The 16,943-nt window shown below is 43.8% G+C and overlaps 1 protein-coding gene across 1 annotated transcript in view; it reads right to left on the bottom strand.

The window, feature by feature from the left end:
* The window catches only part of ITGB3 (integrin subunit beta 3), a 303,301-nt gene that overhangs the window by 133,650 nt on the left and 152,708 nt on the right, over positions 1 to 16,943 (bottom strand). Inside the window, exon 10 of the mRNA XM_069237983.1 lies at positions 10,331 to 10,760. Coding sequence (XP_069094084.1) covers positions 10,331 to 10,760 — 430 coding nt within the window. The remainder of the gene's footprint in view (positions 1 to 10,330; positions 10,761 to 16,943) is intronic.

Raw genomic sequence — 16,943 nt, 5'->3', positions numbered from 1 at the left:
GTGTGTGACTGTTATTATTCCTCATGTTCAGCAGTGAGGTGGAGCGCTGAGATCTGGTTTGATGGTTACTCATTGAGGTCTAGTTATGATTCAAACCATGTGCTTGGTAGGTGTCATATACAGACATGCAACTCCTTGATTGCTTGTTTAGGTGTTATTTTATATAGGAATAGCTTGCAGCCTGGTGCAAGCTTCAACCCACTGAAGTGAAACTCAAACTCTTACAGAGAAAAACGTGATCACTGTTCCCACTGGAAGATGAATTCAGGACGTGTCTCCTCGAATACTCAAAAGTGCCTACTACTCTCAGCCTGACTTCCAGAGCCCGTGAATGCCCCAAAGGACTAGGGTAAATCAAGAAGGTAGTCAGATGGGCAGATAGGAGGGTCTCACTCTACCGGATGGCCTAAACATGTGCGGATGGCAGTTTAGGAGGGATGCCTATGATACTGTGGAGACTGGGTCCCTCAGAGTATAGGAAACTCTTCTTACGTTGGTAACCTAGAAGGAATGATGTACATTGCCATGGAATTTGGACATCCGTTGCTGGGTGCATGAGAGTAAGAACTCTAGACATGGCTACAAAGACGTGACTTAAAATGTTTTGAAGCCCCTAAGTGGAATTTATGTACGAACAAAATGATCCCCTGCGAAAATGACCCAATTGCAATTCTCAAGATCAGCAGTATTTTTCGACTGGCAAATCAGACTTCTGAACGTGGAAAACCCTCAGGAATGGAGAATTAATTGTCTGCTGTTGCAACTGTAGGATAGGACAGTGGGTAGTTCAGGTAGTGGCAAATGTCATGTGTGGTAAACAAACACAAATGTATGTTTGTGGCTATGCTTAGAAAAGTTGTAGTTCAGTTCCCACCTTAAAACTACCGACACGTGGTTTCAGAAAAACGGTAGACCATGTGCCATTCCACTGCTGGAAAGGAAAGAGTACATCTGGTACTGCATGAGGGCCCAAGGCAATGGGCTTCTCCCATGGGGCTTTGTTTTTCCCAATGGGGAAAACAAATAATTATTTAAAAAATGTGCTTTTTCGCTCTCATGTTGAACAGGGAAAGCCAACATTTGCATTCCACTGCATTTAGTGAATGAGTAAAGATGTGTACAATCTTTGCAGGGCCGGCCTTTAGCCTGGGCGAGCTGGGCCCGGGCCCAGAGCGCCAATATTCTGAGGGGTGCATGGAGCTATGTGCAGTAATGTTATGCCAACAGCAGCGCCCTTCTCACCTTGCTCCAGCCCTGCCCTTGTCTCTGCCTGTTCCTTTCTGTCTGATTTCTTGCCAGTTTAAAGTGCTTTCAGTCCTTCATTATCATACCGTGATCCATGTTTTTAACTCTTTTTTAGCCCCCTTCTCTATCCACCGTCAACCCTCTGATCACCGCTGAGACACATCAACAAAACCATCATCTGCGAGAGGCAGCTAAGCTGTGGGTGACTCAGGTGAGCTGGGGATGTTTGTGTTCAGGGGCCAGTCCCAGCTCATCCAGGTACTGACCAGTGAACACCAAAGGGACCCCCTGCTGCCTCATTAAATTAGCTACCGTCAGCAAGGACGCCAAAGTTCTCTCCGCCCAGGCCCAAGAAGCTATTTTAGCAAATGCAGGCTCTGAATCTTTGCGAATTAGAGATGGATGACTTGTAGATTTTGTCAGCGTTTTGCCTCAGGCACAGAGAGCCCAGTGAGCGAAGAAACGGAAGAGCCTGGTGCTACATGCATGCATGCCCTAGCGATGCTGCTATTGTTAACAAATACCTCTTAGCACCGCCCTTACTCTCCTCTCTAAAACCGAGGTATTCCGCCTAATCCAGCTGTCAATCACACCCGGCCAGGTGCTGCCAAAGAACAAGACTGGTTTCATCTTCACTGCGCGAGCGCAGAGGCATTTTACTACCAGGGACGTGTGAAATGTTAGGTTAGAAAATTTTGTCAGCACAACCCATCTACTCAACTTTATTCCTTGCTTTGGAGCACCCCTCCCGATCTCAATCTTGACCAAACTATTCCATATTGGCGCTATGTAAACCCTCACGCAACAAACCACGCAATAAAAGGAGGAGGAGCCTTCTAGATGTTTTTTTTACACAAACACAACCCTACCCCTCTCATCTGTGCTTCTCTCCATGCTTAAGCGCCACAACACGTTCGTCAAGACTCCTCTCCACACCTTACATATGACGCCCAAATCTTTTCATGTAGGTCACGTTCTAAACCAATGCTCTACCAACGTGTCATGACGTGTGGGGTATCCCGTGACTACCCGGAAGTGCCTGTGGGCCTCATCAGAGGAGCGAAGTGCTATTGAAATAAATACAATACTATATAATAAAAAAATACACACACACTTATTGTTTATGAATTACATGGCATGGTTTGTGAAAACTATTTATGTAAAAAGCATCAGAGAAAAAATAACATTACTAAATTGTATAGCCTGTATAATTTACATGCTATGTCAGGGAAGAGTTGTTTTTAATAAGCATTACATCTATTTTAAAAAGATAATCAACTTCTCATATATTCATATTGTTCATACGTGGCGGTACTTAGTTCATACAACAGTGGGCAACCACAGTACCGAAACTGCCCTCATCGATGCCACCGACGACATCAGAACCACACTGGACAACGGAAAAACCACGGCCCTCATCCTCCTGGACCTCTTGGCCGTGTTCGACACCGTCTGCCACCACACCCTACGCTCAGGCCTCAGCAATGTAGGAATCTGCGACAGAGCCCTGGACTGGGTCACCTCCTTTCTCACCTGCAGAACCCAGAGAATCCGCCTCCCCCCATTCCGATCAGAGGCCACCGAAATCATCTGCGGCGTACCCTAGGGTTCGTCCCTCAGCCCGACCCTCTTCAACGTCTACATGGCCCTGCTCGCTAACGTTGCCCGATTCCACAACCTCAATATCATCTCATACGCCGATGGCACCCAGCTGATCCTCTCCCTCACCACGGACTCCGCCAATACCAACCTCCACGAAGGAATGAAGGCCATCGCTGAATGGATGAAGAGCAGCTGCCTCAAACTCAATTCCGACAAGACAGAAGTCCTCATCTTCGGCTCCACCCCCTCGCATGGGATGACTCCTTGTGGCCTGCCACTCTCGGAGCTGTTCAGATTCCCACCGACCACGCACGCAACCTAGGATTTATCTTGGACTCCTCATTATCCATGACCCAGCAAGTCAACGCCATCTCCTCCCCCTGCTTCAACACCCGCTGCATGCTCCGAAAGATCTACAAATGGATACCCACTGAAACCAGAAGAACAGTCACCCAAGCCCTCGTAAGCAGCAAACTCGACTGCGGCAATGCCCTCTACGCAGGAACCATGGCCAAACTCCAGAAGAGGCTGCAACGCATCCAGAACGCCCCTGCACGCCTCATCCTGGACATCCCCTGCCACTGCCACATCACAGACCACCTGAGAAACCTGCACTGGCTCCCAGTCAACAAGAGAATCACCTTCAAACTCCTCACCCACGCTCACAAAGCACTGCACAACACCGGACCAGAATACCTGAACTGATGGCTCTCCTTCTACACTCCGACTTGGAATCTCCGCTTCGCCGACCTCGCCCTTGAGGACTGAAAGACCAGACGTGTGGCCCCAAACTGCACAGCGAGGGCAAAAAAGCTCCTAGACTCCCTCAAAGTGTACATCAGAGGCCTATGTGGGTCAGCGGTAGTGCCAGGTTCTGCAACATAAAGTGCACAGCCTGGTCCTCGTCTGCACCCACACCTGCGTCCCCTGCGACACCCTCACCTATCTCATAGGCTGGTTATTGTCTATGCCTCCTTCGAGAGCTGCTTTGGCCTGGCACAAGCTCCTTCATCAGTCAGCAAGACTTTTCATTTTTTTCGAGTTTTAGCACGAACTACCCCGAAGGTATCGCTTAACAGCGCTTTACAGAGTTTACATAGCAACAGTTACAAGGGATATATAAGACAGGATTACAGGGTAAAAGATACAATAGGACAATAGATGGCGTAGTAGACGGACAGAATAGTTTGGAGTTAGCGATGCTAGGATGTCACAAAGACAGTGGGGGGGGGGTAACTGCACAGTTATTTTCCTCATTTACCTGGCATAGTGCCACGTGCAGTATCGACCTCCCCAACAATATGCCAGCCACTGACTAGTACATGTTACAGAACGGACACTCTAGATCTGTGCTTCAAAATCCTTAATAAATGGGATGCAGGACTGTTGGAATGTAGAATGTTTAGATATTCCTAGCTAGAACATTGATCATATATGATTACTTATATGCAAATATGAACATCTAACGAAGGGTCCATCGCACTGAGTGCATTAGTTTTTTCCTACCTATCCTTCCCAGGAGTCGATGTATATATTAAAAGAAATGTGTGCATCACATTTAAACGCGGAAACTTCCCAGCGTTCACTGTTACCTCTTAATATCATAAATCTCCTACACTCCTGCCAAATGAAAACAATGCTGCGCATGTGTAGTCTTAGGATAGTCACTGAAAGGGGGGAAGTCACAGCTTCGGTCTAGGTGAGTGTGACCTGTGCAAAAAAAGAGAACCATGAAAAACATATAAAAATTGACCAACTGCAAACTTTCCTCGGAATCCAGGGAAAGGCAATTTGAGTTGGTGCTGAAACAGTTTGCAAGTTATTTTTTATGGACCTTTATTTAGTATCAATGACACCTCATGTTCTACTGAGGAACCCAACAGCTCTCCTTGGGCAACATCTTGCTGTAGTCATTGCCGTCTAATGCAAACCAAAGGATGTCTTTTACCTAACTATTTATGCTTCTTCTGTTGCATACTTTATGAACTACAGCAGGAAGAAGGTTGCACTGCCAAATAGAGATGGCTGTGCATTAACAGTGGCTATTTAGGGGAGCAGGCAAAGGCACACCAGGATTGGCAACAAATGGTACACAAGTATATTGTTGGCTATTTTTTTCGAAAGAGGAACGCCTTCACTCTTTTCGTGAAAGAGGTGGAGTAATGGGGCAGCTTTTCCATAGACATGACCTTCACAACCATGTTTATATGTCATCCTAGTCGCCATTTGCAAGATTCAGCTCTCTGACATACATTGCTCTCGCAATGCCCGCTCAGCTCATCACATATGGCAGATGTTCCAAAAGTGAAGCAGGTCTGAGTAGCTTTGCAAATCAACTTTACACCTTGATTTGTTTAAATATCCGCTGGCAACAGGACTCCAGAAACCAAAATAATTAATGAACTATGGTATCATTTCTCAATAGTCCTTTACTGTGTCACCGACTTAATGCAGATTTGTAATGTGACAATTTTTGTTGCTATCTGGCCCCCCAGGTTGAATTAAACAAAGCATTTTAATGGATTATGGATACAATATTATATACATTTATTCAATTCAGTGTTGTGAAAGTGCAACGTGAGAAGCACCGCAAACCTGTACTTAAATTCGCAGTTCGTGGCCTCAAACTCATCACTTTCATTCCTAAACCATGTAAATATGTTTCGTCTGTCCAAGTAATTGAACTCAGCGAGCACATTTCAAAGAGGCAGAAGCAGCTCAAGTCTTAGAAGAGAAACTAGCGAACCTTGGGCCATATGTACGAACACTTTTTCCCATAGACGCAGAATGGGCAAAAACCTTTGCTACATCTGGCCCCTTGTTCTTCAAAGTAAGACTCATGCTTTTATCTTTCTATCGACGTACATTTTGTACAATCGAAAGGTTGCCAGGACAGATTACGCACCTCTACCAGTTTGCCCGAAGCTCACCAGTTGGCAAACGTGTGCCAGCAAGACTTCCTGCTGATCTTCCCGACTCCTCATCAAGTGTCTGTCTCCTCTGTTTGACAACCTCAATGAGTATTTCGTCCCTTGTTTCATCCCTACCCATCGGTCCAATGCCTGCTCTTCAATGAATGATGAAATGGCCATGCCGACAAACAACACAGCTTGTATGAGAGTGTTAGATCCCCACGTCAGCACTGAACAGGAATCTGTCTTTAAGGTTTTCTCTTAGCTCTGCAATGCAAGGTTCCTAAACTCAGACCTCCAAAATGATATAGACGACAAACTGTTCATGAATAAAAAATAAAAATCAACTGACAGATCAATCCTTTTTTAAAATGTGTAGCTTTTCCCATTGCAGGTTACAATCTTGCACATCCTTGAACACGCAAAGGGTGAGGGTGGAACCTGTACATTCCTGTGCATGAAAGCCTTCCTAGTTTAGACTTGATTCAACCTATTCCAACCTAAAGGGGAACATCACCAGTGAAGAAGAATTTTCAGTTAGAGAAGCCCCGCCTTACACCGTAATGTGATGCAATTTATGTTTTTATGTAGTTCAACTGTAGCAGCAGGGCATCTTATACTAGAGTGCCACTGTTTGCAACTTTGTTTTATTTTCACAACTAAATTGGACCTTCAAGATTACAAATTATTTCCAAAAATGTGAGGTTCCCCCTTGAGGTGCAGCAAAGGAAATAAACTACAGAGCTGGTGCTAGGGTTTGGGCCTCCCTAAGGGATATTTTGGCACTATTCTACCCTTGAGCTTTCTACAAGCAGTATGGAGCCCCCCTAGCGTGGATTGCCATAAGCTGTAGTTGCCCTGGCCCTTCCAAAATGTGTCAACTCCACTAGATGCTGCAAGGATAGCATCTATCTGTCATGAAAAAGTCTGGAAATATAATTCCCGGGGAAAGGGAAAACCTGATTGCCATTAGAGCACCAACTGCAATGAGATGCCTGATTGCTGAACAAGTAGTAAAGGTTTGATTGCACTCATACATGGGCGATGAGTTGTAATAGGAGAAGGATCCGAAACATAGCGAGAATCCTTTATTAGGCTCAGTGACTAACAGCTACAGCTCTGGAGATTGCCTTTCACTGAGACATATATGATCTTCTAAGGTAGACACACATTTCAAATAGAGCGCAAACAAACTACTCTACCATGTCTACTTTAGCAATGTGCATTTTGTGGGAGGAGGTTGTGGGGCCTGAAAATGGGCAAATTATTTGTTTGTTGCGCCTTGACAAAGAACCCACGGCCCACATTGCCCACATCCATGAGCACTTTAAAGAACAAGACAACCAGGGCAATCAAAGGATGGAGGTAGACCAGTCTGTGCACTGGGACCTTCACAGAATCGCGGTTCACCCTTGTGCAGGACTTTCAGTCTGGCATACTGCCACCTTTCTTCAGGATTCCTTTCCTGCCAGGCTGGCACTGACAAAGGGTAGAGAAGAGAGCAGTCAATCAGTTTTGTTTATGTTCCTCTGACCTTCATGTTATATGTGGATCCCTGCTAGCTTGGAGCTAGCATGAACTGCAGAAAATGTTTTGAAACATAAGACTTAATTCTGCTCCCCAGCATTTCTGTATGAACACAGAGAGTGATCAAGTCAGGGCATGCTTTCTGTCAGTATGAGAAACACTAGCAAGAACAAAGGTGTTTCTGGTAATTTAACGCTTTGAGTATGCTGAGGACCACACACCCATGCAGCCCACATTTAGAAGAGGTATGCTTGTGTTTCCTCTGGGAACAGAATGCATGAGGTTCTCGGAGTGTGGTCTGAATTAACAAGCTGCCTGATCACGGTACCCCTGCATTCACGTCTTTAGATGAACTCTCTAACAGCACAGTTTGAGTTATGTAGAAGATGCACACCAGATTCTGCCCATTTAAATATATGGTTACATTGTAGCCAAAACAGTTTAACTGATTGAAATGTTGCTTCCTATGGCATAGTCTGAGCCAGGTATTTGTAGACCTTTCAATAATGGTGCACATTAATAGTACTATAAAGGCAGGACTTCCGATGAGGGTGGTACTGGTTTGTGATTATGAGTTGCACCATATGAAACAGGTATTTCCGCAAGTTTCTGGTGACTTAATCCTTCAGGGTATGTCTGGAAAATATATCCTTGGAAAATCCGGAGAGTGTGGTACTGCCACATGTGGTACTCAGAATTCTGATTCGGCCAGTAATTTCTGTTAAGGGAGATTATTAAATTATTCTGTTACAGAAATATGCAGTGGCTGCGAGTGGGCCGCAAAATGCTGCATCCTCTGTTTCCCCATGTTCGAGCGGTTCTCAAGTATGCATGTTGTGAATCCATTCAGGTGCAATCATAGTGCTGTAGGGCAGAAGAAGGATGCTTCATGGTGCTGTCAGCACAAGAGAGGCAAACAAGCTGGAGGTGTTCAGCAGTTTGAAGATAAGACTTTCAGATCTACTTCTGAAGCCAAGACTGCATCAATGGATCATGTGTATGCGTGGGGATAAACTGTGTGTGTGTGTGTGCGCTCGTGTGTGTGGTGTCTTTTCTGATGTGAACTGTAACCTCATAAATATAGAGGGTACTTGATAGTTTTTACCTGAATTATATTAGGTGGTGTTCTCTGCGAGCTCTGTATGGTGCAGTGATTGATGCTGTGATGTGGTGGGGCATTGCACGTAGGAGTGTGGGTAGGGTGTTGTGTTGTATGAGGTACTATGTAGGGTGTTGTGTAGTATGATGTAGTATGTGGCATGACACAGTATGCCTGTAAGATTATATTGACTTTAGGAGTTTGCAGTAGGGTGCCACTATCCCTTGGAGCATGGCATTGTGTGGATCTTCCAGCATACATATGATTTTTTTATTGATGTAGGAGTTACTGCCAGAATGAGAGACTCAACACAAAACATGGGGGTACTGCTCACAGACGAAGTGGCACACTACCTGATGGAGCTTCCACTTACATTTATAAGGTTAATTCATTCCCAAGTGTCTCCAGCTGGGCTTGTGCACATAATGGAAGTAAGAACCTACACATAACAGAGTTGGCACATACCAACTTTGTGGGTTGACACTTATTGTCGAGTCAGTGTCCCAAAAACCTCGAAAAGGTAAGCCCCAGTAACATACCCCAAAGGTGGGCTTACTTATTTCTGCTCTTTCATTCTGTTTCCTCACTTAGCACACTTAAACACATTAATCATTTCGGTGCCCAAAGTATATAAGAAGTTGCTATTATGATTACACCACCTGTCATAAGACTGCATTCATAAAAAGATCATTCATATGTAAAGGAGAAAGTATATCTTGGGTGGCCCTGCACAGTTGTTAAAAAGTCAAGTTTCAAGAACATTCAAATGACAGACATTTGAAAAATACGACTATTTCTAGTAAGAGATAGGATAATTAGCAACTCTTACAAAATCTTTAAAAATCCCCTGCATCTTTCCATCCATAGTAACTTCACATAAACTCATTGAACGGACAAGAAGAGAACTGGCTTTGTAACCTGCTCATCATTCTCAACCATGGAACCTAGATCAATTCATTAACCTTCTACATAATCTTCAGCACCAAGAGGCTTCACATTATTAGTCGTTGTGTCGGAGGATCCACTTTTGATGGGGTAACTGGAAAAATGCCTGTATGCCTTTTCCCCTCCCACTTCTGCAAAAAGTTATGAGAATTCCGAAGCAACAACTTTCAAATGGTGATTTCGGTACTCTCCTTCTCTGGGTCTGCCATAGCCACGCCCTTCGAATGCCTACACTATCACTTTGTCTTTTCTATATCACACAACGTTTTCCCACTTCCTATACCAAACAGAAAGGGGTACTGTCTGCAAATATATCCAGCCTGTTTGTGAAATGTGTTCTTTTTCCTAAATGGTCCCTATTTTTACCAAACTCCTAAGAAAAGATCTGCAGGTGACAATTCAATGTAGTTGCGGCGAACACTCTTTCTATACATTCTTGTTCTTCACACCCGCCTTCATATTTCCTCTCCTGCCTGCACTGCTGTTAAACACCTCCAGCTTGGTCTTCTCCCTTGTGCTAAACCCATCCTAAAGCAGCCTTCTTATGACCTACAGCCGTGTATACTTAAATAAAAACAAATGCCAGATATGTATGCACAGACAATTATAGGAATACTTACAAAGTTACAATAACTCGCATTCATTACTGAATGAGGATGGAAGAGCAGATGATAACCAAAATTCAGCATCTCCAAAACCATAGATCAGAGGTTATAGTGCTTTGAGAACCGGAAAGTTGTCCATTGCAATAAACCTACCAGCAGCTACATAATGACTGTGTCCGCTTCCAATACCACTGTTCAAGTTCATCGTACTACGCATATCATGTAAGTCGCCTGCCTGTAATTGCCATGCTCTATATTTTGCTGAAACTAAGACTGGCATCCAGAGATAATCTGTTTTATGAATTAATCTCTACATATACTAAAGATTACTGTCAATTACCACTGCTCAGTAACAAATCACATAGCTCTATGGCACATGGACATCATCAACTCACCTGAGCATATCTCCCCCTTGTGCCTCAAACAGGAGAAGTCATCACACTCGCAGTACTTCCCCCACACCTTGCCAAAGTCGTTGGTATGGCACACACACTGCCCGCAGATGCACTCGCCACGGCGGCTGCAGATGGGCCCGCCCTGCTTAGGGCTGCACTGGTCTTGCTGGGACGGGCTGTACTCCTCTTCTGAGCACTCGCAGTGCGGGCCCAGGCGGCCCTGGTAGCAGCGGCACACACCACACTCCAGAGTTCCGTTCCCGTTGTTGCACCTGGAGCTGTTGACCTCTGCTGAGTCTTGACAGTTGCAGTCACAGTGAAACTTGACATTTATGGTCAAGGTATCTTTAAATCCCAATGGCTTGATGGTGAAGCTCTTCTCCTTCTCTGTGGGGCAGCCCCGCACCTTTACCTCAATTTGAAAACTCACCTACAGAGAAAGTTACATTTGAATGTAGAAAATTCATCAAACGTTCCATCACCCTCACATTCTCCTTTTCTGTCTCTTTTTGAAACGTTTCTTTATTTGGTTTAGATAATGAAATCTAGGATTAGAATTTTATGACAAGACCGGAGGCTCCTATTATGCGTTCTTTTCTTGCTTTATTTAATGAGCAGCAGTCAAGAAACCACAAATCCCATAAGGCTTAACACCTGTAGCCAATGGGATTAAAAACGTAGTTCAAAACACCAGAACCAATAGACATCACGATATGCTATTATGATGTCACTTGACTGCAAGCAGCCCTCTTTTCTTGCTGCTGCAGTCGAGATAAGTCACATTTACGTTTATCCAAATTAATTTTACTGTATATTGCTTGAATATCGCTGTTCTATAAACATACAGCATTGTTGAATTTATTGTGTACGTCGGCAGGTTGCCGCATGTTTATTTTCGGACTCGGTCCCTCGGGTGCAGCGCTCGTGTTATTTCAGCTGAGCGCTTCAGTTTTCACTTTAACTTTGTGTATTTAACGCGCGCCTCGCATTCGGGGATTCCTGGCATTCCTCTCTGACCGGCGGCAAGTTTCCGCATATTTATTAATGTTCCGGCCCTGTACAGCGCTTTGGTTATCTACAGCTGAGCGTTTCAGCTCTCACATCGGTTTTCTTCTTAAACGCGCGCCGCGCGCTCCGCATTCCAAACATTCTTTTGCCTCAGGCAGCAACCGTCTTTCGGATTGCTCCTGAGGCAAAGACGTCGGGTGAAGAGCGCTTCCGGCACTTTCCAAATTCTTCATTCAGAGCAACTTTAGTTGCTATTTTTTCGACAATTACCCTTCTATTAACCCCTTCCCTTCCCTTTTTTTTCCTAAAAGGACCCCGTTTTTTCTTATTTTAATCCTCTTAATTTTTACAAAATAGATTATACAAATTTATTTCTATTTTCATTAATAACATAACGAATATTTTAAATTATATAAATATTTTATTGACATTGGACACAATGGAACCTGGCGCTTCTATGAAACAGGGTGTTTCCACTGAATTGGAAGATATGAGACATGAACTCTGTGATTTTATCAGAAGTTCTGTCCATCAGGCAGTATCTTCTTCATTACAAAAAATCTGGAGAACAACCTTTCTAATTTAATATCCAAATCGGCCCAGACTGCAGGGGAAAGCAGTAAGCGCCCGCCAACAAAGCCAGGTATGGGGACGCAAATGGAAGGTGAGACCTTCTCACGCACGCCAGAGGACGCGGTTCCTCACAAGGCTCCTGCCAAGGAGAATAATAATATGGCCTCTAAAACTTCTTTAAAACGGAAATTTAAGGAACGTAATATTCCTCCTGTTGTTTCTCCAGTTATTCAAGATTCGGACGAAGACATGCCTGATGTAGATTCAGATTCATACATATCTGACAAAGACGATGATGATTCTTTTTCTATTCCTCCTCCAAAAAAATCAAAAATTGCTTCGTCTACTCCTTCTCTTTTCGACTCAGAAGGGTTTCCTATGTTTGATCCCTCTCAAATTCATCATCCCAATTCTACGGAGTGGTTTCCAGCTGACCATGTGGGTCGATATGTGGCACAAAAATTATTCTCTCCCTTGGACAAACAAACTAGATCTAAATTAAAGTCCGAATGTCCTCGTCCCGTACTTTCCAACAAAGCCACCATTACCCCTACTATTGATGAACAAATGTTGACGTTTTTCACCAAACAAGGTAAAGACCCTCGCAAGGGTGTGGACAAAGCGTGGTCAGCTTGTCAGGACAAACTCTTAGACGTTACGGGACCGCTTACTAGGATTTTTGATCTTGTCGAGGCAGCCAGACTAGACGGTTCCTTCCTGGATCCAGAGGAGTTGTCTTTATGGGTACAACGTTGTTTCTGCCTTTTAGGAAATGCAAATTCTTCCTTTATACAGGAGAGGCGTAAAGGCCTCCTTATCAAACTTGATCCCAAACTCGTAAAATTGGCAACCGTTCAACCTCAGCTCCAATCAGATGGACAACTTTTTGGAGACTCCTTTATAAAAGACCTCAGCAAATATGTTGCTACGTTCACCTCTCTAACCAAAGCCCAACAGTCAATGAGGAAAATGTTTCACAATCGGGTTTTTTGCCAGGGCCGGTAGAGAAAGGGGTCGCTTTACCGGCCGTGGATCCACCTATCAAGGCTCCAGAGGTTATTACAGTCCATACCAACAAGACTTCAGACCTCAATTTTACCCCCAACGTGGCAGAGGATACCGTGCCAGGTCCGCCAGACATTCCAGAGCCGCCAACCCAACAGGTAAGCCTCCTAGTCGATTCTTTACCGACAGGGGGTCGTATTTCCCATTTTCTGTCAAATTGGCAAGTAATAACAACAGATGCTTGGGTGTTAAACACGGTTCTAGGCTACAAAATAGAACTTTATTCTACTCCGGTACAAACCTTTTTCCAAGCTCCTCCCCACTTTTCCACAGAAATGGTTCACCTTATTTCTCTAGAGGTAGACATATTGTTACAGAAACAAGCGATTGCACCCACTCTTCCCCTTTCTTCGGGGTTTATCAGCCCAATATTTCTTGTTCAAAAGAAAAACAAAAAGATGCGTCCAGTCATCAACCTAAAACATTTCAACCAGTTCGTAGTATACCGGCATTTCAAAATGGAGACAATTCTCCATCTCAGAGACATTCTCCTCCAGAACGACTGGATGGTCAGGCTGGATCTACAAGACGCTTACTTGGTAGTTCCGGTTCATGCGGAATGCAGGAAATTCCTTCAATTCCAGTGGTTGGACAAAATGTATCACTTTACCTCTCTGCCCTTCGGTCTATCGTCAGCTCCTTGGTGCTTTACCAAACTCATGAAGCCCGTAGTAGCTTTTCTAAGAGCTCAGGGGATAAGATTATTAATTTATCTAGACGATATCCTCATCCTAAGTCAATCCTCACAGACTCTCCTAGTCCACTTACAGACAACCTGCTCCCTGTTGGAGGATTTGGGTTTTATAATAAACAAAGAAAAATCCCTGCTTATACCCTCCCAAATCGTAGAATTCCTGGGATTTCAAATCAATTCTCTTACAGCTTCTCTTCTTCTACCCTCGTCAAAAATAAAGTCCATAAAATCAGAAATTTTGCAAATTCTCCGCAATTCCCTCATTTCCCTCAGAAATCCAGCCCGAGTGGTAGGTCTTCTCTCTTCCTCTATCCAAGCAATTTTCCCGGGTCCCCTTCACTACCATTCTCTTCAAAGATTAAAGATTCAACACCTAAGAAAGGGGCTTTCGTATTCCGATCTCGTCCCTTTAGACATAGAGTCTCGTACAGAGCTTCAATGGTGGATAGACCATTTGGACGCTTGGAACGGGAAAAGTATCTTTCCATCAGCCCCAGATCTTGTGTTAGAATCCGATGCAAGCCATCAAGGCTGGGGAGCCCGGTGTGGACCCATCTCGACTGGGGGTACATGGTCAAACGAGGAGTCCAAATTGCACATCAATTGTTTAGAGATGCTTGCAGGCTCCTTTGCAATCAGAAGTCTGGCAAAGCACAAAGTACATTGTGCAATCCTGCTCAGGATGGACAATATATCTGCGGTCAGATATATAAACCATCTTGGGGGTACAAGATCCAAACCCCTGGCAGACCTAGCCAAGAGCTTTTGGGAGTTCTGTCTCTCAAACCATCTTTCGGTACATGCAGAGTATCTCCCTGGAGCTCTCAACACGGTGGCGGATTGGCATTCTCGGCACCTTCGAGATTCCAGCGACTGGAGACTCCATCCTTCCGTGTTTCACAACATTCAATCCTTATGGGGCCCGTTCTCCATAGACCTTTTTGCATCCCGTCTCAACACACAACTCCCTCAATTTTACAGCTGGCGTCCAGATCCCTTAGCCTTAGCCTCAGATGCTTTCTCTCAAGACTGGTCTCATTCCCTCAATTATGCTTTTCCCCCCTTCATAATGATCAACAGGGTTCTGGCTCAGGCCAGACGTCAGCACGCATCTCTCTCTCTCATAGTCCCGTTTTGGCAATCTTCTTTTAGAATTGGCAATAGATTTTCCCTTGTTAATTCCATCCTTTCCGGATCTGCTACTAGACCCTCTTCAACGTTCTCATCCCCTTATCCTGAACAATATTCTAACCCTATCTGCTTGGAAAATCTCAGGGATCCCCATTCTTCCCCTGTCATTTCGGCAGAAGCTTCCCATTATATCTCAAACTCCTGGGCCCCAGGCACCAAAAAAGCCTACAAGGCAGCCTGGTCTTTATGGGACTGCTGGTGTGTGGGAAGACAAATTAATCCCTTTTCTGCAGATGTAATTTTTGTCGTAAATTTTTTAGCCTCAGAAGCCAGTAAAGGTAAAGCATTTCGTACTATTAATCTTTACAGATCTGCTATCTCTTCCAACCATATTCATGTTCATGGGAAACCGGTAGGCGAACACCCCTTGGTATGCAGATTATTAAAGGGAGTAAAATTTTCCAAGCCTCCGCTACCAAAATACAATCAATTGTGGGACGTTAATATTGTTTTGAAATATTTGATTGCATTACCAGATAATTCAAGTTTATCTTTAAAGCTTTTATCTGCCAAATTAACAATGTTACTATGCTTAGTTTCTATCAAACGTTTATCAGATGTTAAGGCTTTGGACGTCTCCAACCGTCAATTCACTCCGTCGGGAGTGCTGTTTTCGGTTGTACGACGTACCAAGACCAATTTGTCGTCAGTCTTTTATCCATATTTTCCGCTTCAACCAAAATTGTGTGTGGGACAGTGTCTCAAAGTTTACGAACACAGGACCGCAGATTTGAGAACATCCTCTTCCCAGCTTCTCATATCTTTCAGGAAACCCCATAACCCGGTTTCCTCTGCTACTTTAGCCCGTTGGGTAAGACTAATCATGTCCTTGGCTGGTATAGACGTTTCCAAATTCGGGGCTCACTCCTCTAGAGGGGCTATGGCTTCCAAAGCTCTCTGGGCTGGATCTCGTTTGGAGGATATTCTCAAATCTGCGGATTGGTCCAATGATAATACTTTTAAAGTATTCTATTGTAAACCAATTGATAATGCTTCATTGAATGTGATTAATATGCTTTAAACTCGCATAACAGGAGCCTCCGGTCTTGTCATAAAATGTAGATTTTCCTAGTTTATGACGGAAAGTCTTAATTTTATTAAAGACACGGAGGCGAGTATTATCCCACCTCTTGTATAACTTTGTTTATCCCTCCCTTTCTTTAGTTCCGGCTTCGGCCACTCAGACAACGTCCTAATCGGATTTCGTCGGACCATCCAATCATTTCGCTTCCTTCAGGATTCGGATCATCTCTGTCGATTTGGCCGGACCATCTTTTCCGCTGCAAGCTCCTGGATTTTTTTTCGGATGTTTTCGCTTTCCTCATGGCACTGTTTATTCTCTGTTTATTACTTCCTTTGTTCACCGTTAACTGACTACATTTGCAAGAATAGAGGGCTGCTTGCAGTCAAGTGACATCATAATAGCATATCGTGATGTCTATTGGTTCTGGTGTTTTGAACTACGTTTTTAATCCCATTGGCTACAGGTGTTAAGCCTTATGGGATTTGTGGTTTATTGACTGCTGCTCATTAAATAAAGCAAGAAAAGAACACATAATACTCGCCTCCGTGTCTTTAATAAAATTAAGACTTTCCGTCATAGACTAGGAAAATCTACATTCTACGATACAGTTTACAAGATCTAAAATGACATCTTCGTATCTGTCAGGACCACCTTAACCCTGCTCCAATTATTAAAAAGCTGAAAAACACAATATCACAATGCAGTAACAATACATGTCTCCTCTCAGAAAGCAGCTAACCATCCAATCACTTACTGACTTCATGTTGGGGTTTGATTCTTTGGCTTTGCTGACTTTTAGCTAGGTCTGTGCCATACAAAACAGTGTATACATACAAACTGTGTGGAAATAATTACATTTGTTCTAGGCTATAAACAATTCCATGTTTACAATTTTTAGAATATATGTATACATTTTATTTAAACTGTACAAAAAATGGAAGTTAATAATTGGGCATATGTCAGGCAAAATCCCTCTACTGTCCACAATTTAGCAATACATCCCTGTGCTTATGGAATTTTGCTCACAAGCACTATAGTCCACACATCTACAATTGATT

This window comes from Pleurodeles waltl, chromosome 6, assembly GCF_031143425.1.
Source record: "Pleurodeles waltl isolate 20211129_DDA chromosome 6, aPleWal1.hap1.20221129, whole genome shotgun sequence".
In the NCBI taxonomy this organism is placed as follows: domain Eukaryota; kingdom Metazoa; phylum Chordata; class Amphibia; order Caudata; family Salamandridae; genus Pleurodeles; species Pleurodeles waltl.
The sequence above is the reverse complement of the archived record's forward strand: the minus strand, read 5'-3'. Positions and strand labels throughout refer to the sequence as shown.